The sequence below is a fragment of the Pelophylax lessonae genome (assembly GCF_965119305.1).
Source record: "Pelophylax lessonae genome assembly, chromosome: 5".
NCBI lineage: Eukaryota > Metazoa > Chordata > Amphibia > Anura > Ranidae > Pelophylax > Pelophylax lessonae.
This window is the reverse complement of record NC_138772.1, coordinates 413,614,996-413,639,534: the sequence shown is the minus strand read 5'-3', so window position 1 is coordinate 413,639,534 and position 24,539 is coordinate 413,614,996. Positions and strand designations below refer to the sequence as shown.

The following is a 24,539-nucleotide window of genomic DNA, read 5'->3' as shown; positions in this document are numbered from 1 at the left end:
ACCCATGTTACTCCTATCACATGTGTATTTTTTAACTGCTTTTAGCATTCTCACTTAGCATTCTCAAACCCTTGTAATCAAAAGTCTGCAAGCCTAAGCTAGAAAACCCATTTCAGAAAACAACACAATTTATTAATGATTCCTAATAATAAAGAGACTAAAATAACCTAAAAACAGTCATAATTGTTAAATTGCCCAATTAGCATATTTCATTGTTTAACAAGCCAAATATACTAACTGTAATATTAGCATATTACTATACACATAAATCCTTGAAACATTCTATTTAGCAGGTTGGTCATGTGGAGGCCCTGATTTGGAGTTTAAATTTAAAAACTATAGTTTATCATACTATACAAGAATAAATGCAGCATATACAGTATGTGTCTATGCCACCTGCATACACAAATTTTAATTCAAAGCTGTATGCTTTGAATAATTATTTCCGGGACTAATGGGCAGAGGGACAGGTTTTGGGTTTCACTGCCCATGCACAGACATCAGGAAGAAGCATTCTAGTCCCATGTGCAGAATGTAAACAATGTTATGATAGGTGGCAGTGATAAGGACCTTTAGGGGAGGAGGGTGATTGGTTGACCTCAGCAGAATAGGGGCAAAAGAATAAGGATAATTTGTTTTCTTTACCCCTTGAAAGCAAAACTGTACTATCAAAAAAAACTGAATTATTTTGTACCTGTAAAATCCTTTTCTTGGAGTACAGAGAATGATTAATGAGAGTTAATTCTGACACCATTGAGTTATTCTCCACCTTCAAGTGATGGGTCACTGGCAAATAGCAAAGCTTGATTCATGCGTGCATAACCTCTCCTACTCCCAGCAGTGCTTCAAGTGATGAAGTCAAATTTTTTTTATTTTATACTTACCTGCTCTAAGAAAAGATATTGCAGAGCGGTGGCTTACCGCCTCTTTTACAGGCCCCCGCTGAAACTGACCGTTCCTTCTCCTCTCCAAGTGCCCCCTCAGCAAGCTGTGTGCAGAGGAGGCACCCTTGCAGATGTGCTCCTGACTGGGCTGTCTGCATCCACAGACACACACAGCATTCCCAATTGCTTCTGCTGCTGCCTGAGTCTCCTGTGAGAAGAGGAAAAGAAGGAGAGTGGGGCTGTAGCCAGGCACAGCGCTGAATCGAGAGAGAACTTAGGTAATTGTTCAGGGATTGGGAACAGGTGTTGGTTTTTTTTTTTACCCTAATGCAGAGAATGCATTAAGGTAAAAAAAAGTTTGTGTTTAGAATCGGTTTCAGTTTTTGTCAGCACGCAATACTGAAGTGAAGCCAGAAGGGAGGGACTTGCATCCTATGATGTACTCCAAGAAAGGTATTTTACAGGTAAGTCCAAAATCCAGGTTTTTAAATCATACATCACAGGAGACAGGAGAGTTATTTCTTAGACCACTGGGACGTCCAAAAGCAATCCTATAAAGGGCAGGCAACAACAAACACTCGTTAACATGCTATTAGGATTTCCCCACTTCTAGCTCCAAATTGGATAGCCCTCCATAACAAAGCTAACTTGGTTTTGGTGTTTAGACACCTGGAGCGACCCAGGGACCGAGCTAGATTGTTCAATGCTGGAAGGATGTTGTGTTGCAACAGTCTTAAATGAAACCCTGTATACAGGACTGGCTGGAAAGAGGCTACCATCAACTCCAAATATGTATAATATCAATAATAATATATCCAATATATCAACTCCAGGGAATGCAACACATTTTATGGACCCAAGGGTCTGAAGCTTTCTGCTGGTGAAGGAAAAGGTGTGCCTGAGCCGTGTACATGACTAGGTTCAAATACTCCAGGTGGTGTGATTGTTCAAAGTTGACTTTTGGAGACTACAGACCAAACCAATCAACTTGCACCATATGTTGTAAAACAACATTGATTATTCCCACAGTAATAGATTCTCTAGATAACACAGAATGGGAATTCCCCAGGTACACAAGACAGCCAAGACAAGAACCAGCACCTTCAAATACTCATGATGCTGTGGTCAGGTCAAAGGGCAGAGCCACAAACTGAAAATGACATTCCTTTACCATAAAACACAGATAGTGCTGAGTGGAAAAATAGGCATGTGGAGGTAGACATCCTTGATATCCATCAAGGCCAGGAAGCCCCTTTGATGGAGAGAAGCAAGAAGATACTAGAAGCAGAAAATGCTATACAGAACTATTAAACATGTAAAAACTTGTTCAAGTACTTTAGGTCCAGGATGGGTCACACGTCACCATTTGGCTTGGGCCAGAATAGTACCCATGAGACCTTTCTGGTTTTGGAGTAGGGCCAATGTCTGCCCCAGAGCACAACAGGTCCAGTGCAGCAACATAGCTGCTCTTTTTTGGGTGCTGTATGCATGCTTGACAGCATGAAGCATGGAGGAGGCAAGAGACAAAACTCCAGATTGTGCCTCTAGATACAATGTTTTGAACCTAAACATCTGAGTTATCTCGAGTCCATAAGGATGCAATGGCTGCCAGGCCTCCCCCCACTTGCAGAAGTAGGGGCGCCCCTTCACTGGAATGAAAGTCTGTTTACCATCTTGGTGGGCTTGGAGTTCCAGGATTTTTTTCAAAAGAACGGACCTGGACCTGCATAGCTCCCCACCAGCTAACTCATGATGCAACTGCCTGCCAAGTTTAGAAACACAAGCAGGATCTAATGCCAGTTACGGACTATAGGCCTTCCCCTTTTTTCCCACCACTGTCTGGAAAAGGCCCTGTAGGAATATAAAGATCCGTAGGCACTGGTCCAAATTGCTGCTGCTATAGAGCATCAAGGCTCAGCAGACAAAAGCAGTAGTAGATCTTTATTCTCTGCATCTTAGTAGAAGACTGTGTCAGCATGGAGAGACAGGTCCATTACCTATGGATATTAGAAAAAAACTAAAGCACTGCAGGGAGTGTAAGGGGTTATGTAGGGCTGAGGCATGCTGTGCTACTCACCTGGAGGTGGAACATAATCCAATGATCCAAGAATTAACTTTCTTGTCCATTGACCACTGTGAGCGCTAAGACACTACACTATGTGGAAAGCAGTAAGAATTATAACGGAGGTGACAGTGAATCAGGGCAGAAGGAACCACAGGGAAGGAATAATACACAATCTTTGGTGCTTGCTATCAAGTAAACTCCACTGCACTTGCGCAGTCCATTGAGAACTACAAGCCGTCAACCACAGTAGCAGACAGGATTGGTAATTTATTTATTCACAGACTGCTGTGAATGAATGATATGGCTGTGTGGGAGGAGCCCCGTATAGTGGTGCCCCCATGTATCAGAAAACGCTTCACATTTTCGGGTGCAAAAACCCATATGGTTCCGGGCACCTGCATTTTTGAAAAAGGATTAGGGACTTTTTCCCTGCATTTCCTGCATATACAGCAGCCAATTCAAATGAATGGGGAGAGGACTCTATAGTGACTGCAGGGAGTACTGATAGCAGACAACGCAATGCAGTCAGTTTTTTATTTATTTTTTTATTATTAACAGTAAAAATTGAAGTGGAACTGTAAGAAGCAATCCAGAAAATGAAAAGCCAGTTTTTATTATTATTATTATTATGCCACATGTGATTTAAAGCAGAGTTCCACCCTAAAAATTTTCTTTGCACCGTCTACTTGCTTTAAAAAACCTGAGAAAGAATTGGATAATTACATTTTTTTTGTTTCACTTGCCTTGTTTTTAATGAAAATATACTTACCTTCCTTCCTCTTCCTCCCTCTGCGGACACGGCCCATGACGTCACTTCCTCCTTGCATTGACTCCTGGGAGACGAGCATCATTGATCCCAGGAGTCAATGCGCCTGCACTGGAGTCCCTCGTCACTTCCGGTGCAGGCGCGTCATTCCCTGCTGAACAGCTTCTGGGGATGACACGAAGAGGGACGCTCCAGCTTCAGCTGCCCACACCTGAGATGGCAGCACTGGACAAGACATTTTCAAGGTAAGTATTTCTTCTTACAGGTAAGTGAAACAGGGGACAGTTCAGAGGCTATCGTTGCTTAAATGCACTAGCCCTGACTGTCCCGGGGGTATTTTTAGGTAAAAAATAAGTTTCTGCCTGGAACTCCACTTTATGAACCTTTCCTACCCACATGGTGGAGTTGCAGTTTAAAATATGACCTTGATAGCAAAAAGAACATGAAAGAATCAGGGTTATGTGTCAACACACTAATAAATGATACTAAGTGGCAAATGATGAAGATGTTAAATGGGACATGTTTATAAAAAGAAATCCTGTAGTTCCAGTGAGGACCAAAAAGATGCTGGCAGTAAATTATTCTATTTCAAGGATCACAGACAAATGAATCTGTCACGAGGAATTCAGTTTTATTGTAAAATAAAACTGTTTAGGTAAAGCACAAAAACCAGTCAGGCTCCAGTCATAATTTCTCTAGTGAAAGTGTAAACACAAAAAAGGTACTAGTGACTGTTTTTTTTGTTTTTCCTTGAATGTTTCTGTTAACCCTGAAATCAGAACCTTCTTATATTTTGAAAAGGACATTTACAGATAATGAGACATTTTACCTTGAGAGGTGGAACTCTGGGCTCTTCCCTAGGTGGGTGCTCCCTGTCAGCTTGACAAGAATTTGAGGATGATCTAGATGGGTGGTCATCATCTATTCTTGGTCGTTTCTCTTTGTAGTTACCAAAAGTATGCAGCTCTGCCGTTTTTCTTTTGGAAATTTCAGGTTCACGACTAAGTGATTCAGACTGTTTACTATGTTCATATGACTTGCAATGAGAACTGTCTGCTCGGCCTTGGGAGCCGATTTGCTGTTTATGAGATTTACTTCTGGAAGATTCATAATATCCAGATACTTCTGCTGAGGTACTATACAATTTATCATGAGACTTTGAGTGAACAGACTCATTGTTCCTAGAATGAAGTCCATCAAATCCTTCTTGAGAGGGAGATAAATATTTTTTATCAAGGATCCTATAATGACTTGAATTGTTTTTAATTGTTATGGTATCAGGTGGGGACAGTTCAGTGGCCGATGAGACACTTTGTTTCTCCTGGTCTGTCTCAGTCTTATAATGTTTTTGAGTCAAAGTATCTTCCGACAGAGAAGTATCAGAATTTGGGGTTTCTGAATTATATTTTAGGTTTTCAGAGCTTTCATGCTCTGTACCAATGGTGTCTGCTTGTGATGCCTCAGAGTAAGCATCAGTCTCATCTTTTGACGGTGATCGAGATTCATCGGAGGATGTTGGGGAACTTGCTTGCCTAAGCATGAGGTGGTCATTTGGAGGGGGGCTATATACAGAAGATGCATCTGAATTTGCAGGTAAATTCGTTGTATGTCCAGTTTCAGAAGCAAGTGCTATTGAAGATAAAGAAGATGTTTCTGATATTAAAGGTACATCTGACATGGGAGAGGCTTCAGAAGTTAATGGCAAGTTAGATGCTGGAGATGGTTCAGGTGTTAGTGGATGATTAGAGGGAGGGGATGCTTCTGATAACACTGGAGAGGTGGAAAGTGGTGAGACATCTGAAGCTACAGAGGTTGGGGGACTTTCTGCAGTTGTTTTTTGTTGACTTTCAGACTCAGGATTTTCAAAACTTGACACCTCAGACAGAAAAGCAGCTTCAACAGATGCAGGAGTGTAAGGTTCCTCTGAAGCAGACTGCGTGTCACCTCCAGGAGAAGCCAGGCTTACACATCCTCCTTCTGGACTTTGTGAAGAAAAGGATGTTTCAGAAACACATGCAGCTTCAGAAAACTGTTCCTCTGGCTCACTGATCAACTCCATCTCCACGGCAGCAGTCTCCTCAATGCATGTAGAATCAGCAGTTGCACTGCAAGCACCATTTTCCTCTGATGCATGTAAATCTTCAACTGGTGGTGCATCCTGTTCAGCTGGTTCCCCAGATGAACTATGAGAGGACACAGAAGGAGTTGGTGATTTGCAATCAGTTATATCACTTGCTACTTCCGGGGGGGTTCCTTGCTCCCTGTCACATTTAACTGCCTCCTCGGTTTTAGATTCTGAATTGGGCACCAATTCATCCTCCATAACAACACAAGATTCTACATTTTCTGCAGGCTCTTCTTTATCTCCATTCATTGAGTCTTGGTTTGTCACCTCTTCAGCAAGCTCTACTTCATCTTTATCAACATCTTCATGACACTCACAAATGGTCGTTTCCACCTCTTCTGCAATCTCTTCATGAATTAATGATTCTTCAGATATCAGTATGTCCTCTAAATCTCCCTCTCCCATCAAATCCTTGGACGTAACCGGATCCATGTTGCACACAATGTTACACACAGTTTCCTCAACAACTTCAGTTTCCAACACAGCAGGAGTTTCATTACTAGCCGGTGTGCTACTCTCAAACTGGGTAGATGGGCCAGGTAAATTTAAAGATGTTTCTAGAGAACTGCATTCATCTTCACTGCTGTTCTGCGCAGAGGTGAGTTGTAAAGATTCTTCTTTGGACATTCCAGACCTACATACAAAAGAAAAAGGAAAGGATCTCACAAACATCAAATCAAAATGTTAATAAAAAGAAAAGTAGAAAAGTCGTTTTAAAATCTGAATTTAAAAAAGCTTAGTATAACTAAAGGAAAAACTTTTTTTATTTAGTTTTGGATAGAGTGAAGAGGGATTAGAACAAATGTTAGTTTTTATTGCTGTCTCTGTCCTCGTTAAGGAGATTTGCCCTCTCTATTTGTCCTGTTTAATATCATTGAAAATGGAAGAAAAAAAAAAAAAAAAAAAATCACACATTTTTGGTTGTCCTGAGAAAACGAATAGAGGGGAAATCTTGCAATATGGACACTAGTTCTGGTGACCTGGGGGTCCCCAAGGAACTCCCTTAATTTGCAGGGATTAACTCCCACTTCCTGTTTGGCTATGAGACAAGATGTGAAGAGAAATCTCCACAATGGTACACATATGGCGAAAACAAATCTGACAGGGGGTATAACCCTTCCATGCTCTATCCAAAATGAAAAAAAAAAGTTTTGCTTATAGTTCTACTTTAACACCAGAGCCTGGCAAATGTGCCCTACAACAGAAAGTCAGCTCCAAATTCTAAGAGCCCGGTAAATCATTCTGTGGCATAAACAGTACCAAAAATAGCAAAGCAGGAGCCATCTAAACCTACTGTAAGAGCTAGTTCATAGTGGTAGTAGCTCTAGCGGTAATGTTGTGGTAGTTCTTTCCTGGGTCTAGGTATGATCATAGATGCAGTTACTGCCTACTTGCAGCAGAGTTAAAGAGTTGGACTTCCTGGGATTACTGGCAGTTATTCCCTACGTGTAGTAGTTTTAATGTGGTGGTCCATACTCAGTAAAGCAATACCACTTTCTATGTACAGTAGCAATAATTCCCTAGCTAGTTGTTACTACTTCACAAGTTCAAGCAGTGGTTACATCCTAATGCACTTCTCTTATTTTCTCTCTTCTGGTCTGTTAAATATAACATTGAATGTGTTTTGAAATGTCTGTTTTACAAGTGCAAAAAATACCTATTGATCTTATCAAAAAATGAGAACTATCCTGTGCTCTCTGCCTGTGTAATCTCAGAGTGACTGTTTAGCCCTCCCTGTTCTCATCTTGGACCACAAGTCAATCAGTCCCTATGCAGTTGATTAAAAGACTGTGATAGTGGTACAAAAGTTTAGCAAAAGATAGTGGGTAGAGCTGACACCACTGCTGTGTGTTGTCAGCACACAATAAGAAAAATAAGAGTGGAGTGCATTTCAGGCAGATCAACAGGTAATGTACTGCATATATGTTTTTTTTTTTCCATTTTGCCTTAACATATGCTTTATGTAGCGGTCAGAAGTAGTGAATACAATAAGAGCTTCACACCATTGCCCTCCTTCCCATCTCCACTACAGAGGGTGTGAGAGTGGCTGTGGCCTGTTTATCTCCTCTTATTTTATTATAAGCCATTCAATTTGATCTCATAAATACTTACTGAACTGATCCTATAACACAGACTTTTGGACTGGGGAAAGTATGCTATTCAATCTTGTTGGTTGCAGTGCATACATTTTCAAATACAATTAATAATTTCAAAAAACTTCCTTACTTTTCTCCATAAAACTTTTCAAAAAATTTTTCTTTCCAAACTTCTGTCTTCTTTTCCTTTTCAATTTCTTGTCTAATTCGCATTTGCATTTCTGGAGTAAATTCTCCTAAAAAAAAAAAAAAAAAAAAAAAAAAAAAGACAAGAAATGAAACCCAGAGTAGTTTGGTAGGTTTTCAACTTTATTTTGCAAAATATTGCAAAGTAGTTGTTAGTAACAAGTATAATAAATGGTTTTAGATTTGTACTGGTGATACATGTCCATCTAAATCTTTAAATATAAAAAAAACAAAATGTCCGTACTGCGATACACAAAGTAAATATTTTGGTCACTTTTTTAAAGTTAAAATCCAATAACACATCTGTGCATGGTTTTCTATGACTCCCCCTGCCTGCATATCATGTATATCTGAGCCTTTATCTTTACTCTTTACAATCCATTAAGTTTAGAATAGAAATGCAGGGCAATATATACATATATATATGTATGCAAAGAAGCAAATTGATCATGCCGAGACAGATGCGCTTCCATGCTCTGGCTTGGTCAGTTTGAAACAGAAAAGCAGAAGGACTGGCGGGATCACACAATGAAAGCAAAGCAAAGAAAACAGAATGCCCAATAACATCCTTAACATCCAGATGCTTATTAGAAGGCACTAGATGTTAGTCAAGAAAACAAATTTCTACTTAAGGTATTTAATGGACCTGGGAGGGGGTTTATTTCTTTGCAATGACAGCACGTTGGACCTACAAATACTTAAAACATTTCTGATAAGGCTGAAGTTTAGCCTTAAGGAGCTTTCTTTCTTAACCAAATTGTATACACTCTCTTCGTATGCACCAGCACAGAGACCTACTTATTTCCTCCACTCATCCTACTATATAGGATTCACAGGTGCAATTAAACTAGATGTATCACAGCTATGATAAACTGTTATCATAGCTTTACAATTCCATATAAGATAACTTTTAGTTGTGCTAAATCATGCATATGTTTGGGCTCAGGCAAGTCAGTGCAAGAAAAGTGTGGGAAGATCTCTTTTGCACCACTTAATTGAGATGCAGAGCCACAAAAGAAGGTCCCCTCTCTGCCAAATCCTACATTGGCTTGGCAAGGGTCAGCCATGGTAAGGTGGCAAACCCATTTAACATAGTTTTCCTAGGGGAAATATAAGGACTGCTAATGTTGACCACCTCCTAAAAGTAATTGTTGAAAGACTGTTATGTTTACCCACTGGCTTCAACGCTTTGAGTTGCTGACCAAGAAAAAGTATAAATATGTGGAAAGTCAGAGTAAAGATTTTACGAATTGAGGCAAGACCCAGCATGACAGTCACTTGATACTTCTGATGCTGCCATCATGACAGACATTTAGTCCAATAAGCAGTGGGGGAAGGGAAGGTATTGGTTGACAAGAATAATTAATATTATATTTAAATCAGTGTTAATTTTGGCAGCAAATTTCAATTTAGTTTTAGTCTTAGTCTTAGGACTAAAATGGCATTTTAGTTTTAGTCCCATTTTAGTCTTCTGCAAGTGTTTTAGTTTTAGTCGTATTTAGTCGACTAAAACTCCAGTACATTTTAGTCGACTAAAACATCCTACATTTTAGTAGACTAAAACTCATTTTAGTCATCTATAACCGAATGGGTGTAGTTCAATTGTAATTTGTAATGCATTATTTAAGCATTTCTCTACAATTTCCAAACTCATTATATACTACTGCTGGTCCTGGAGTGAAAAATCTAATATGTTATTATTTATGGTATTAAGCTTTGAGCATGCACCAATTTTGGCAGAAAATTTCGATTTCGTTTTAGTTATAGTCTTTTGACTAAAATGCCATTTTAGTTTTAGTCGTATTTTAGTCATCTGAATGGTTTTAGTTTTAGTCGTATTTTAGTCGACTAAAATTGTGTTAATTTAGTCGACGAAAATGTTTTAGTCGGTTTTAGTCGACAAAATGAACACTGATTTAAATAAAATAGTAGTTTGGAATAAAACATATCAAATTGACTTGGGTCAGCTTTTCATTCCACTGGTTCAAAATCTTAGCAGATTTAATTAGGAAAGATGCTTGGCAAACTATTAGGCCGGCCATACAAGTAGCAAATGTCTTTGTGGCAACTAAGAGTTGCAGGAAAGAAATTCAATCAATTACGCCAGCAACACAGTCCTGCTGGGCCATTCTCTTTTCCCCAGTGGGAGGGTGGGGAAAGCCATCCCTGCCGGGTTAAGACAGTGGTTGATAATGGCATAACAGGTAAAACCCAGCATGCTGGTTGTACCCAAGTCGATTGATCGGTCAACTTGGTACATTAAGCTTGCCCATACTTGGTTCCAATTTTGGGCGGTTCCTGCTGAACCGGCCAAGATTAGGCCTGTGTACGGCTTGCCTTAATCCATTTTACTTTCATTTTAAATACCAATTTATTATATTTTTGACAATTTGTAAAGTCTCTGTACAAACACAGTACACAGAGATCTGCAGAATACCGGATAATTACTCTGTGTACAAACCACAAGAAACACACACACATTTATGAATCACTACAATTTCATTTGCCATATTTAAAGGAGAACTATAGGCAAAACTTTTTTTTTTTTTTTATTTTGAATAGAGTAAGGGAGGGTTATAACCCCTGCCAGACTTTTTTTTTGTCATATGTGTCCCATTATGGAGATTTGCCTTCACCTCCTGTCCCATAGCCAAACAGGAAATGAGAGGAATTCCCTGCAAACTAAAATAATTCCTTGGGGACTCCCAGGTCTCCAGAACTAGCTTGCCCATTGAACGATTTCCTTTCTATTACTTACCTGGGGACAATCCAAAATTTAGGATTTTCTTTTACTTTCACTTTAAATTATAATGGTAAACAGGACAAACAGAGAGGGTGAATCTCACTAATGGGGGCACAGACATCAATAAAAATTGACAAGCATTCTAATCCCTTCCCACTCTGTCCACAAAAATTAAGTTTTGCCTTTAGTTATACTTTAATGAGAAAATGGCTACCTGCTGAAAATATTTATATACATTTTTGATGCAAGGAAACCCCTAATTTAAAAGTCTCTGGCCTGTGCTTATCTGCTCCTATGTTTACATATGTATGTTAAAAAAGCTATTACTCCTGATTTCCTCTAGTGTGCCGTTGGTAGATATTGAAGCAGGTTCTGTGTAAGACTGGACATTATTTATTGCAAGTACACATGCAGACAGGCAGGAGTAATGACTTGAGGATTTGTATCCAAGACTCTGATATTACAGCCCATAGTCTTCTATAACAGCGTTTCTTGCAAACAAGGTACATAAAGGTAATTATATGTTTGAGGGCCACACAATCATCACCCAGTTTTAGGAATTAACATAGTTATCATTTAAATAAACAGCTCCTAAATCAGATATCAACTTCTGCAGCTTTGTGTATCAATTGCATAGTAATGTTTGCAGAATTAAAAAAAGATGACTTTTTACCTTCTGACAATCTCTGCTTCCAGCCTTGCGCAGCATATGCAAAGAATTCATTATTCAGTGCAGAATTGCTAAGACGTAAAGCCCCATCACTTCCCATCTGGAAGGGGAACAGGAAAAAAGTTATGACCAAAGTGCCCTCCTTGTAACTAGAATGGTTTCTCCATGCATAGCAAAAGGTCTGTTGAATATATTCAGGAATAAATGACCAACACATAATATAATAAAATGGCTAAAATTTTCAATTATGTAGGTAGAGTATAAAGACAGGCAGCAATAAATGCCATGTTAATATGGGTACATTTTTGTTTGAAATTATATCCATAACAATACTAAATATTAGGATTATATACCTTAATTCCATAACAACATTGAGTGATGTAACCTGCAATCAATAGGTTATTAATGTACACAGAAAACAAATAAATCAATAACACTTGTAGTAATATACACCAATCAGTCATAACATTATAACCACACACCTTAACCTGTCGAGTCATAGACTCTACTAGACCTCTGAAGGTTCGCTGTAGTGTCTGGCATAAAGCCATCAGTAACTGATCCTGTAAGTAGCTAGGTGGGTCCTTCATGGTTCAGACTTGTTTTTCCAGCACATGCCACAGATGCTCATTTGGAATGCGATCTGGAGCATCTGGGGTCAAATCAACACCTTGAACTAGTTGCTGTGTTTCTCAAGGCATTTTTGAGTTCATCAGATCAGGCCACTTTCTTTTATTGCATCATTCTGACACCTATTAGAACCAGCATTAACTTTTTCATCAATTTTAGATACAGTAGCTCCTCATTGCACTGGACTACACTGGTCAGCCTCGCTTCCCAAGTGCATCAATGAGCCTTGGCAGCCCATGACCCTGTCACTGGTTTTCCTTCCTTGGACTATTTTGGGTAGGTCCCAATCACTGCAGACTGGGAACATCCCACGAGAACTGCAGTTTTGGAGTGGTCACTTGCCCTTGTCAAAAATCACTCAAATCCTTAAGCTTGTTTGATGATGCCAAATAAAACATGAGCAAGCCCATATGGAAGGGGGATAAATGTCTAAAAAGCAAAGGTGTACAACATTGTTATTGTTATTATTATTTCGAATGGCTTTCAGACATAGAATACTGTCTCTGTATAGATCTACCTTATTTGAAGTGCAAGAAAATTAGTTGTACAATGTCATACAATAGGGTCAAAACTAAACAAAGTAGAGTACAACTGGTCAAAAGAATACCAATGTATTTTCAGGGTACAGGTTTCCACCTTAATACCAATGCTAAGGCTTACTAGACAGGTGCAATTTAAGGTTCCCTTCACACCAATGTCAAGCAGTATTCTGCACACCGGTGTTCAGTATTCAGTGTGTTAACATGCTTTGTATGAAGAAACATTTTTTCTCTCTGATCTAAGGTATTGTACTGTGAAAATATATTTTACCTTTATTTTGGTAGATTATATTGATAAATTATTTCACTAATCTTTTATTGATCTTTACAGCTTATCACACTGTTGGTAACTGCCTAGTAATGGATGTCCATGTCTAGCAGGGTAACTGCCCTGCTCTACTTTCTATATAGTTACATAGTAGGTGAGGTTGAATAAAGACAATAGTCCATCCAGTTCAACCTGTGTAGGTGTGTGTGGCTGTAATCATCTCACATAGCTCACATAGCTGTACGTCTAAGAGTCTTTTGAAAGCCACCATACTTCCCGCAGAAACCACCTCTTGGTGGTAGAGAATTCCACAATCTTGTAGCTTTTGTAGTTTTATAAAGTGGAAGGATTATAGTCTTATCTCTGGAATACATCCCTTTCTTTATGCATGCTAATATTCTGCTGGCTTTGGCAGCTGCCGCTTGACATTGCATGCTATTGCCTAATCTATCATCAACCAAGACTCCCAGATCTTTCTCCATTTCTGATTCCCCCAAGGGTCCCCCCCCCCTAACGTGTATTGTGCTTTTATGTTTTTAGTCCCCAAGTGCAAAACCTTACACTTCTCCACATTAAACCTCATTTGCCATGTCGTTTCCCACTCCGTTATTTTGTCCAGGTCATTCTGTAGGATATCTGCTTCATGCTGTGCAGTTATTGCCCTGCCCAATTTTGTGTCATCTGCAAAAACTGATATCGAACTACTGATCCCGTCCTCAATGCTGTTTATGAATAAATTGAACAAGGTTGGTCCCAGGACTGAGCCTTTGGGGACCCCGCTTACCACCTCAGACCAGTCTGAGTATGCGCTGTTTATTGCCACCCTTTGGACACGCCCTTTTAGCCAGTTCCGTATCCAAGAGCCAACCCTGCTGTCGATACCTGCAGACCTTATTTTATAAATTAGGCGCTTGTGGGGAATTGTATCAAACGCCTTAGTGAAATCCAGGTACACCACATCCACTGGTCTCCCCCTATTAGCTCACAGCTCATCTCCTCGTAGAATGTTAAGAGATTGGTTTGACAAGAACATCCATTTGTAAACCCGTGCTGATTACTGCTGATGATGTTGTTGTCTTTAGCAAACTCTACGATATAGTCCCTTATCATCCCCTCCAGAAGTTTACATACTATCGATGTCAAACTGACAGGCCTATAATTTCCCGGGATATGCCTCTGCCCCTTTTTGAATATCGGTATCATGTTAGCTTTCCTCCAATCCCCTGGTACATTTCCTGTCATAATACTGTCAGCAAAGATCAGGAACAGTGGTCTAGATATAACCTTACTGAGTTCCTTGAGTACTCTCGGATGTACGCCATTCAGGCCTGGTGATTTGTTTGTGTTAAGTTTATCCAGGCTTTCCCTAATTTCACCCTCTGTTAGCCATAGCGGCAAGACCTGTGTATTACTACTAACCATACAGTCATGATCAGTGTACCCCTCCTTTTCCTGTGTAAAGACTGACGAGAAAAAAGCATTCAGCATGGTTGCTTTTTCAGTTTCCTCTGTAACCATCCTCCCATCATCGTTAATTATGTGTGCAATATGCTGTGCACTAGTTTTTTTGCTGTTGATATATTTAAAGAATTTCTTTGGGTTTTTTTTTTTACTATCCTCCGCTATTTGTCTCTTAAAGTTGATTTTAGCCATTTTGATTTCGTGTTTACTTTTCTTATTTGCCTCCTTGTATTGCTCGAAAGCCGATACTGTGCCCTCTGATTTATATTTCTTGAAGGCCATTTTTTTTCCCCCTAACAAGTTTTTTAACGTTACAGTTTAGCCAGCCAGGTTTGGCTTTGTCTCTTCTAAATTTATTTCCCATAGGAATGCACTGCAAGATGCATTTGTTTAATATGTTCCTAAAGCATTCCGATTTTTCCTCCGTGGTCAGTGATCCCAGGGTTTGGTCCCAGTTTACCCTTTCCATCAATGAGCACAATTTTGGAAAGTTTGCCCTTCTGAAGTTTAGGGTTCTTATGTTCCCCACTTGCCTTGTTATATTGTTATTTACACTAAATGTGATCATCCTGTGATCGCTAGAGGCCAGGTTGTCCTGGACTCCTACCTCCGAGATTAGGTCTGGGTCATTAGTGATCAATAGATCCAGGACTGCATTTTCTCTAGTAGGAGAATCCACCAACTGTGACATGTAGTTATCCTGTAAGGTTTCCGTGAATAGACGGGCCTTCTGTGAGTGTGCAGTCCCCTCTTCCCAGTCAATGTCGGGATAATTGAAGTCCCCCAACATGATGACTGATCCCAGTTTTGCCACTTTACCCAATAGTGATAAAAATTCCAGCTCTACCTCCTCCCTTTGGTTGGGTGGCCTATAGCAAACCCCCACAATTACTTTTCTCTTTTCTTCTTCCCTGTTGAGTTCTACCCACACGGATTCTAACTCCATACTCATCCCTTCCGTAATATCACTCCTCTCTATCACCCTTACATTGTTCTTGACATAGAGACATACCCCCCCCCCCCTCTACCTACCCTGTCCTTCCGGTACACCGAATACCCTTGGATATTGGCCAGACAGTCATGTGAGGGGTTGAACCAAGTCTTCGTTATTCCCACAAGGTCTATGTCATCCTCATGTACTAACATTTCCAACTCATCCATTTTATTAGCTAGGCTCCTGGCATTAGCATATACCCCTCTTAGTTTTGTGGAAGTTAATCATGAATGGTGATTATGTTTATTCCTGTTTGGTCTGAGGTTTTCCCGCACAGACCCCCCAATGGCAAAATATATTCTCCATGCTCATAGGCAGTTGGACGTAATATAGAAGGCCCTACCAGATTAAAAGGGCTGGTACTATTGCTGCTATAGAAATAAAAAAAAAAATACTACAGTACAAGCAGCACCACCAGATGCTCAACTTTACTGTCAGTGGTATTTTATAATGTTTTAAAAGAAATAAAAAAAAAAAACGTGTTTACCACAATAGCAGGCAATACAGCAATAGAGCAATAGAGACAACACAATTAAATTATTCTTGGAATATGATCAATGTTTTGGTCCTTAACACTTAGAAACCGTTATTTGTCCAAATGAAAATGTACTCCATCTGAAGTGCATTCATTGCACAAGCAGTTTTCCATCCTTGTTTTCTTTGTTACTTACAAAGCCTTCATAGCATGTACTAGAAAGAATTCAAGTAAATCAAACTTGAGATGCTGAGTAATTGTTATGATCAATATATCTGGTGTATTTTTGTTGTTCTCACTGCGATAGCTGATCTGAGTAGATCAGGAAAGAAAGTTTCTATAAGCATTTTCAGTCATTGTTAACGCTCTTTTCAAAAGAATATTGAAGGTAGAACTGACAGTAAAGAGCGCACAGTTCTTTCTCACACAATTTGCAGCTTTAAAAATGGTTTGTCTAATAAATACAAGATAAAGAAATGAAAGAGTGTTGTTACTCACCTGTCTATCTACTTCTGGGAGTAAAAGAAGGAGGTACTGCTGAAAATGCTGAGGTAAAGATGCAAATGTATGCTTGTTTATTAAAGCCCTCAGGTTTGTGTTCACTAAAATTGATCCTGGAGTTTCAATGTCAATGTCTTCTGCTTTGGTCCATTTCAAGTGCCCTGGCATACAGAAAACAAAATTAATAAGACTAAGTACTGCAAGACACATGTATCAGTAGTTCTAAAATGTAGTTCTAAGAGTTTGTTGGAATGGTGCAATTAGTCAATAGGAGAAAAAAGTTTTACCTTATTCTCATAAGGATAGCACTCATTTTGTGATCAGCACAAACAATATAGAGAGGACAGCCTAATGCCATGTCTTAAATCTTTACATTTAGCTTTGTATGGGCAGCATATTTCTGTAACTGCCTCCATCACAGCCATAGTGGACCCATAGCCAATCAACTGGATTACTAAAAGGAACCTGGAATATTTTTTACAGGAATGAAAGTGATTTTACAGAAGATATAAATATTATTTGATAACATAATGGTATGTAAATACTGCCTTATCAAGCTGTTTGAACTACTTTGGTTACTACTGATTGCAGAAGTCTCAGGATTTTCACTACTGTACCCGTTTGCCTTTTGAACAGGTTCAAGTCATCTATGGAGATTTTTGGATACCATAGTTTTTTGCGATATCCCCTGTGCACACAATTTTAAGACTTAGCATGTTTGGTATTTACTTACTTGATGCAACCCCTTTATATTTTATCAAAAATTTGTGTTTGCACCAAAATTAATATGATTTATTTTTTATTGAAAATTTACATTTGATAAACAGTCGCACAAATATTAAGCGTCAAAAAACGTCAACTATCATCTTTTTATACTACAGGGTCTCTGCTTTCCGAAATCATATAATGATCTGGGGGTAGTTTTATGGACTTTTATATATTTGTGCACAAAATAAAACAAAAAAAATGTTCTAGTGTCGAAGTGGTTAACCCCTTAACGCCAGCGCCTCCCAGCCCTTTAGGCTGGGTTCACACTATTGCGAATAGGATGCGGGTTTCCCTGCATCCAATTTGCATGTCAGGACATTGTGACCGACTCTCTATGGAGCTGGTTCACATATCTCTGGAGTGGCTCCGTTGCAAATTCAAAAGGGGTCCTGTGCGTCTTTTGGTTCGTTTTAGGTCTGAATGCAGCCGAAAGTTCAGACTGAAATCAGACCTGAGACGATGAACAGGGACGCACCGGACCGCTGCTGCGAGCCGCTCCATTCTGCAGTGTGAATCCAGCCTTAAAAAGTTTCTGATACCAGGAGGCAGGGTGTTTCTGATCATGTCCGCCGTGATTAGCTGTCATCACGGTGTTTACATAATCAAACAGCTCCCGAACGCAAGTAAAGATCGGGAGCTTTCTGTTAGTCGCCGGTAACTGTGCCGGGAGCTTTGTTTACATCCTGCTACGCATATATGCGGCCGCTCAATGTTAAGGCCCACCGGCTGAGAGGCCGCACATGCATACCGCCAGCATGAAGAGGTAAGGCAAATAAAATCCCACACTTCACACATAAATCATTTATCAGTAGACACCATTAGAAACACAGTGCCAATTTATTTTCTTTGATATAAGACCGCTATTGAACTACAATAAATTCTGCCATGTCAAATCTCTATTGACAATAGCCTATGGCTGTCAGGAATGTATCTTTTGTGCCTGTCCTATTTTTGGAAACTTTTGGTCAAAAGTGCATTCCATTTCACAGAAATATTTAGTACCAAAGACCAATGTAAAAGTAAATATATACTTAAAAATGTATGTTGTACAAGTGCTTAGTTCTAATGCACTAAATTATTGCAATGTACTACTGAAGCTTACTGCACCCTTAGACTAGGTTTACACAGTAACATTCTCTGAAAAGCAATCTGTGGTGGAACACTTTTCAGAGTACGGTAAGGCAGCAGGTCCAGGGTTTCAGGAAGTGATAATGCCACCTCCTAGAAAGCCGTTCTTTTTTTTGCTTTTTCCTTTTTGATAGGTGGTGCCTCTTGTCAAACTCAACAAGCCAAGTAAGATTTGCAAAGTATTGCGGCCATGGAATGCGTAGGATTCCCTTCTGGCTGCCTTATTAGGGTTTTGTTGGTGGTCAAGAGGCAGTAAAAACCCATCCAAACTGCCTATTTTTATTGCCTGAGAGAACAAGGCCTGGGGTTTTTCTCAAAAAAATTAAATCAGTCAACAATATTCAATAAATTAAAGACATAATTTCTGCTTTAAAAATTGTGATTATCAAAAACCTGAATCTACAGAAATTATTTTGTAGAATCAAAAGAATATAAATCTCTTCTTTACACCACTGGTGAGAAGTCTATACCTCTCTCTCCTTTCTCCTCAATATGGCAGGGTGGGTCTAAAAGTAAGTGTCTTTTTCCCCCCTTTCCCCTCTTTATGGCTCCCCATATATTAGTTTATTTACACTAATATATATATATATATATATATATATATATATATATATATATATATATTTTGTTTTTTTTTTAAATCTGCTATACAAATTTTCCTATTGGGTTCTTTTTTTTATAGAAGTGACAGAAGGCGGGAAATTGCCATGATACTCTGATTAAACCAACTTATATGTCTTTAGCTTCATGCTGCCATAAACCTGGGACAGAAGCATGATAGTTTTACTCTGTTACCCTAGTAACACATAGTAGCATGTCTAGTGCATTGATTGTTTAATGATGTTAAATCCGTATATGTCTTTTCAAGATCTAGGTTTAACTAGCACTTTGTCATATGCCTACTGATCCTGTTTTAATAGGTTTGGTTAAGATTTTTTTTTTAACCTAGATTAGCCTGTGAATACATATGTGGTCTAATTATTTACAGTAAGCCCCCCAAAGCATTTTTTTTTAAGGTGTCACTCCGCCTACAACTGGTGTGTATACACTACAGATTCCAACAGTACCTGTGATCTTTTTCTGTCTCACTGGATTTCTTCAATTGCAACCCATGTGAGTCTGACTTATGCCCAGTACACACGATCCGAAAATCGGGCGACGTTCCATCCGTTATTTTTCGTATTCTAGCAGCTCTCAATAATATTCGCTTAACGGGAGAGGTTACTCACGATACGAATTTTCTCGGACGATAATTCTTAGCTTCCGGTATGCGTAACCACGCTGTAGCGTGTGAGGGGAAAATGATGTCTACTGCTCATGCGCTGTCTACTGCTCACCATTTTTTTCGGACGAACAACATACTGATAATACGATTATCGTACGATGTGTTATAATACGATCAAAATTTTTATGCTTGCACGACCGGATAATATCGGGTGAACTGTCGTGATCGCCTCTCGTAAGCTGTGTACTAACGATCCGATTATCGTCCGATCCTTTCACAAGCGTTAATTTTCGTCCGATTTTCGGATCGTGTGTACGGGCCATTAGTAGTAACTTTTGTCTGTGAGCCATGGGGGATTCCTGTCACTCCCCCTTTCCATTTTATTGTACAGTATGATTTGTCTCCTATCAGTACTACAACATGTGATTAATCACATCCCTCCATTGAAATCAATGATTGTTTACAATACGACTGATTTGAAGCATGCGCTACTGCCCCGTGTCATAGTGATTGATCACTAGCAAATTAAAGCATAGAACTGCACGATTATAAATTACCTGTGTGTTTCCAGCTATGTTATCACATATGAAGATTTAGGCAGAGGCAGCAAGGCATTAGAAAACATAGGGGGAGGGGTCTATACAATAAACTGAGGGAAAGTAATAGACTGACTAGAGTTAAAGTGACTGTAAACGTTTGTTTTTTAAAAGTGTTATTCTTGTCTGTTCCGTGCAATGGTTTTACATAGAGTAGCCCGGATCATCATCTCCAGGGGCCCCCGGCAGCACTCATGGATTCACCTCTTCCGCAAAAGAAGCCCCTTTAGACACAGACAGCGTGGCTTGCCTCCGCCCCCCCCCCCCCCCATTCATCACAAGATTTGATTGACAGCAGCATAAGTCAATGGCTCCCGCTGCTATAAATCTGCCCTGTGAAATAAGCGAAAGCTTAAAGTGTTACTGCCTTTGGGCACAGAAGTGAATCAAGATCAGGCTCAGGTAAGTATAAGGGGGTGAGATCCTGCAGCACAGAATGTTTTTTATTTTATTGCAGAGAACGCATTAAGTTAAAAATCCTTAAAGTCGTTTCAAAGCCATAAAGTGGTTGTTACCTCAAGTGTCCCAAATTGCTTTAGCATAAAATATATTCTTATCTAAGCAGTGCAGTGTTTTTGCTTTTGTTACATGGTAAATACTTCTATTTTGTTGTTGAAATCCTGGTCACATGTCCCCTCACCTATCATTGTCTGCAGCCAAGGGAGCTGAGAAGGAGGGGCCCAGATTCCTTCTGACGTATGCAAGATATGTCAGAAGAGGAATCTGTAATGTTTGACCCTGTGGCAATGCAATATATTTTTTTTAGATGTTCAAAATGATTAGTGTGTGAAAAGATACAAAACTGACCTGCAAGCTGCACTCTCCCTAGATTTTACAGTGTGTAAATCAATGCAGCATTTACTATGAGCAGGGGGGAGGAGCAACTTCAGGTAAGCATTTTACTCCATGAAGTCCATACGAGAGGAGAGGGGAGGGGAGGGGGGGAGGAGAAAAGAGGGGGGAGGGGAGGGAGGGAGGAGAGGGGATGGGGGGGAGGAGAGGGGATGGGGGGGAGAAGAGGGGAGGGGGGGAGAAGAGGGGAGGGGGGGAGAAGAGGGGAGAAGAGAAGAGGGGGGGGGGAGAGGAGAGGGGAGGGGGAGGAGAGGGACAGAGTGAAGGAGATTGCTTTCTCACTCCTGACTATTAGCCAACAGGGAGAGGGAGGGAGAGGGAGGAGGGGAGTGGGAGATGGAGAGACACACACAGGAGAGCTGCAGTGACGGACACACGTATCCTGACCACGATCGGATAGCACAGCAGCCATGATAAACATGGTCTGCTTTCAGGGGGGAAGTCAGGACCAGGCAGGATCAACAAGGTATTGTGAAATACAAAGCACTATGCTACAGCTTACACAATAAAGGGACAGGAGCATTTTTTTTTTTTGGGGGGGGGGGGGTAATTACCACTTTAAGATTTTTTACCTTAATGTATGCTCTGCAATAAAATAAGGTAAAAGACCTTCAGCCCCCTTATGCTTACCAGAGCAAGATCTTGATCCAGCACTGTGCATGAGAGCAGTGTCTCTCTCTGTTCTCTCCCTCCTCCAAGGGCAGATTGATAGCAGCGGGAGCCATTGCTCTCAAACAAATCCTAGGATGAGGGAGTGAGGGGGCAATGCTGGGGGAGGGGGGGGGGGCGAGTGGAAGGTAGGAGGAGCAAGGCAAGGGACCTAAGAAGAGGAGGATCGGGCTGTGCAAAACCATTGAACAGAGCCATTATTACATGTTTTTTATTCTAAAAAAACTAAAGGTTTAGAATAATTTTAAGCCTTCAGAACTACTTTAAAGTGGAGTTTTACTTTGTGTTAAAATTTCGAAGCTGTGAATAGCAATGAAGGGCACTAAGGTAGACACAGTGCTGGATCAAATGACACTGTCTGCAATGCTTACAGGTATATACAATACACACAGGTGAATTTATTAGGCTTTTTGAAGCTCTTAAAAAAGAGATCCTTACTGCTTATGAGAACCACAAACCAAAAACACTATTTAATTCAATTTTATTATTCAAAGCAAACTCCCCCATCCATCCATGTCTCCATGCTTTATTTTTTTGCGAAATCACTTTTGAAAAACAACCTCCCAGCATTTCTGGCATTGGCCATCTTAAGTAAGGGCAAATGATTCATGTAGCATTTATTTACTTCCTGGAATCCATCTGGTCTTAGCACAGGCATGCATGCAGGAGGATGTCCTTAGCTAAGAACCCCCCCCCTTCTGAAGACTCGTGGGATATATGACATCATCTGCCTAGGTAAGAAACCAGGAAATAACTGAAGAAATATAAAAAAAAAGTGTAAAACAAGTAAATATGATATACTTTCCTATCTATTTACTAATGCTAGCAGCAGGATTTCACTTTAAATGTATTAGTACAAAACCTTTTAAGAAGTCCACGTAGCTAGGGCCCAGCTAGTAAAATCACAAACAGAAAAGACAGCAGTTTCCCATTCCTTTTTAAAGGTGATTATTATTAATTTAACTGTCACAAGACACAAAATATGTTCAGCAATATTTTGTGTAAAAAAAAAAAAGAAGATAAATGGCGATCACTAAGTATTACAAAGTTCAGTAGAACAACACAATTTTCAGGCCTTTTTTATTTTTCTTGCACTGTCACAGTGATGTAATGTGGAGCTTAGACAGTAATGTTGGATAAGAAGGCATGCATTACCATCACTTACCTAAACCTGATTTTTTAAGCCGTTTCAAGTGCTGGCTTATTTGTTTGCCAGGGGGTGATTTTTGCCCTTGCTTGGTTTCCTTATCAGAACTGTCTGCTTCACCGTTTTTTGATTCAGACCCTTGGGGAGGAGGAAAGAAAATGCAAATTCAAATTTATATGGCTCCCTTAGGTACACAAAGATGTCATCTTGGTAGTGTCTATTATTTGCTCCAAACGATCTTTTTTTTTTAATGTTTAAATCTTTTTCTTTCAGTATTACAGACAAGAGAGACAAGAGGATGTGAAATCAGATAAAATAACGTAATCAATAAGATGCAGAGTGTTACAATAGATAAGAGAAATAGTGTCCTGCTAATGCATTGCTTTGAAGACTATCCCCACAGAGGATGTTCTTGCTCTTGGTATTATCCTTGTTAAGCCAGTAGAACAGTTATCCCCTTCCGATCACTGTCATCAACTTCAGTGCCGTTTACACACATACAGTCATAACTCGAAGAGCAGCATTGGAATTCTTGGCATACGTTACCATCCTTGTAGTGTACTTCTTTTTAATAGGTATTGGTTATAAAAGAAGGGAAAAAACTAGGAAAACAGTTTTCTTCAAAAATGTGTCATGCATTTAACCTCAAAAAATCAAAAGACTGTGCGATTCTACCCTAAATAAGTGACGATTTTCTTTTTTACTTATGTAAAGCAAGAACAGTAAATTATGACAAAATACTTAAACTCAATACAAAAATGCAGTCACTATCGCCACATGAAAAAAAGAAACCAAAAGACCAAAGACAAGAAACACCACAGTAGTCAAAATAAAAAAATCTTCAAATAATCGGATATAATGCTATAAAGTAACAGGTAAAAATACAGGTGCAATATATAAACATATTTACTTTTCCATATATGAAACACAAAAAACAGTGTGTAACCACGCTTGCATACAGATGAGAAACGGAAGAAATAGAGAAAAATAATATTGTGATAGCTAGGTGTACATAGTGAATAAACTCCAGCCTAATATCAGGCATCAAGTACAAATACACACATGGTGTATTTGTTAAGGTTCTCAAAGGCAAACACACAAAATAACAGTGTGTAACAGAGCTCTATTTGTAGGCATTTAGCGCCAGCATGTGGTCCGGTATTACATTTCTTCAACCAGCCTACAATGATTGCATTCCTGTATCTTTCTGCTGCAGCCGGACTGTTATGTTATGTGTTCAGAATTCTAACGTATACTTATGCATGTATAGGTGAGAGCCTATATCTACAAATAACTATCTGTGAATTTTAGAAAACTAGGAAAACAGCAGCAGATCTGCCTTATTATTCAGCTCCCCCTTATCTCACCACCCCCCCCCCCCTTCCAAGAAGCTTTAGCGAGTGGATTTTCACATCAAATGTGTAGTCTGTTTCATCTTTACCTGAAGGTGAATCTGACTGCTCATCAGACACCTTTAAAGGCGTCAGGACAACACGAGGGACAGTCTTGTTTACCATCATAGAGACCCCATTTCTTCTTTTCTGCTGCTGCCTCAAAGCCTAAACAAAGGAAAGAATACAGTGTTAGGTTTACCAGCAATACCAGCCGGCACAATATCAAAACAAGCATTCAATCACCAGCACATTAGCTGTATTCTCAGCATACAGTCTCTGTCTGTTTTACAGGTGCCAGCCCTCATAAACGATACACTGCTCGACCCTAGACAAAGCAGAACGAAAACTTGGACTTCC

At 39.6% G+C, this 24,539-nt stretch overlaps 1 protein-coding gene across 2 annotated transcripts in view; it reads right to left on the bottom strand.

Moving 5' to 3' along the window:
* Positions 1-24,539, bottom strand: part of ASXL3 (ASXL transcriptional regulator 3) — a 104,373-nt gene that overhangs the window by 4,583 nt on the left and 75,251 nt on the right. For both annotated transcript variants that reach the window (XM_082258682.1, XM_082258683.1), the window contains 6 exons: positions 24,230-24,347; positions 22,807-22,926; positions 16,401-16,564; positions 11,539-11,635; positions 8,067-8,172; positions 4,545-6,474 (listed from right to left, as the gene is read on the bottom strand). In XM_082258682.1, the coding sequence (XP_082114808.1) occupies positions 4,545-6,474; positions 8,067-8,172; positions 11,539-11,635; positions 16,401-16,564; positions 22,807-22,926; positions 24,230-24,347 (2,535 nt within the window). The remainder of the gene's footprint in view (positions 1-4,544; positions 6,475-8,066; positions 8,173-11,538; positions 11,636-16,400; positions 16,565-22,806; positions 22,927-24,229; positions 24,348-24,539) is intronic.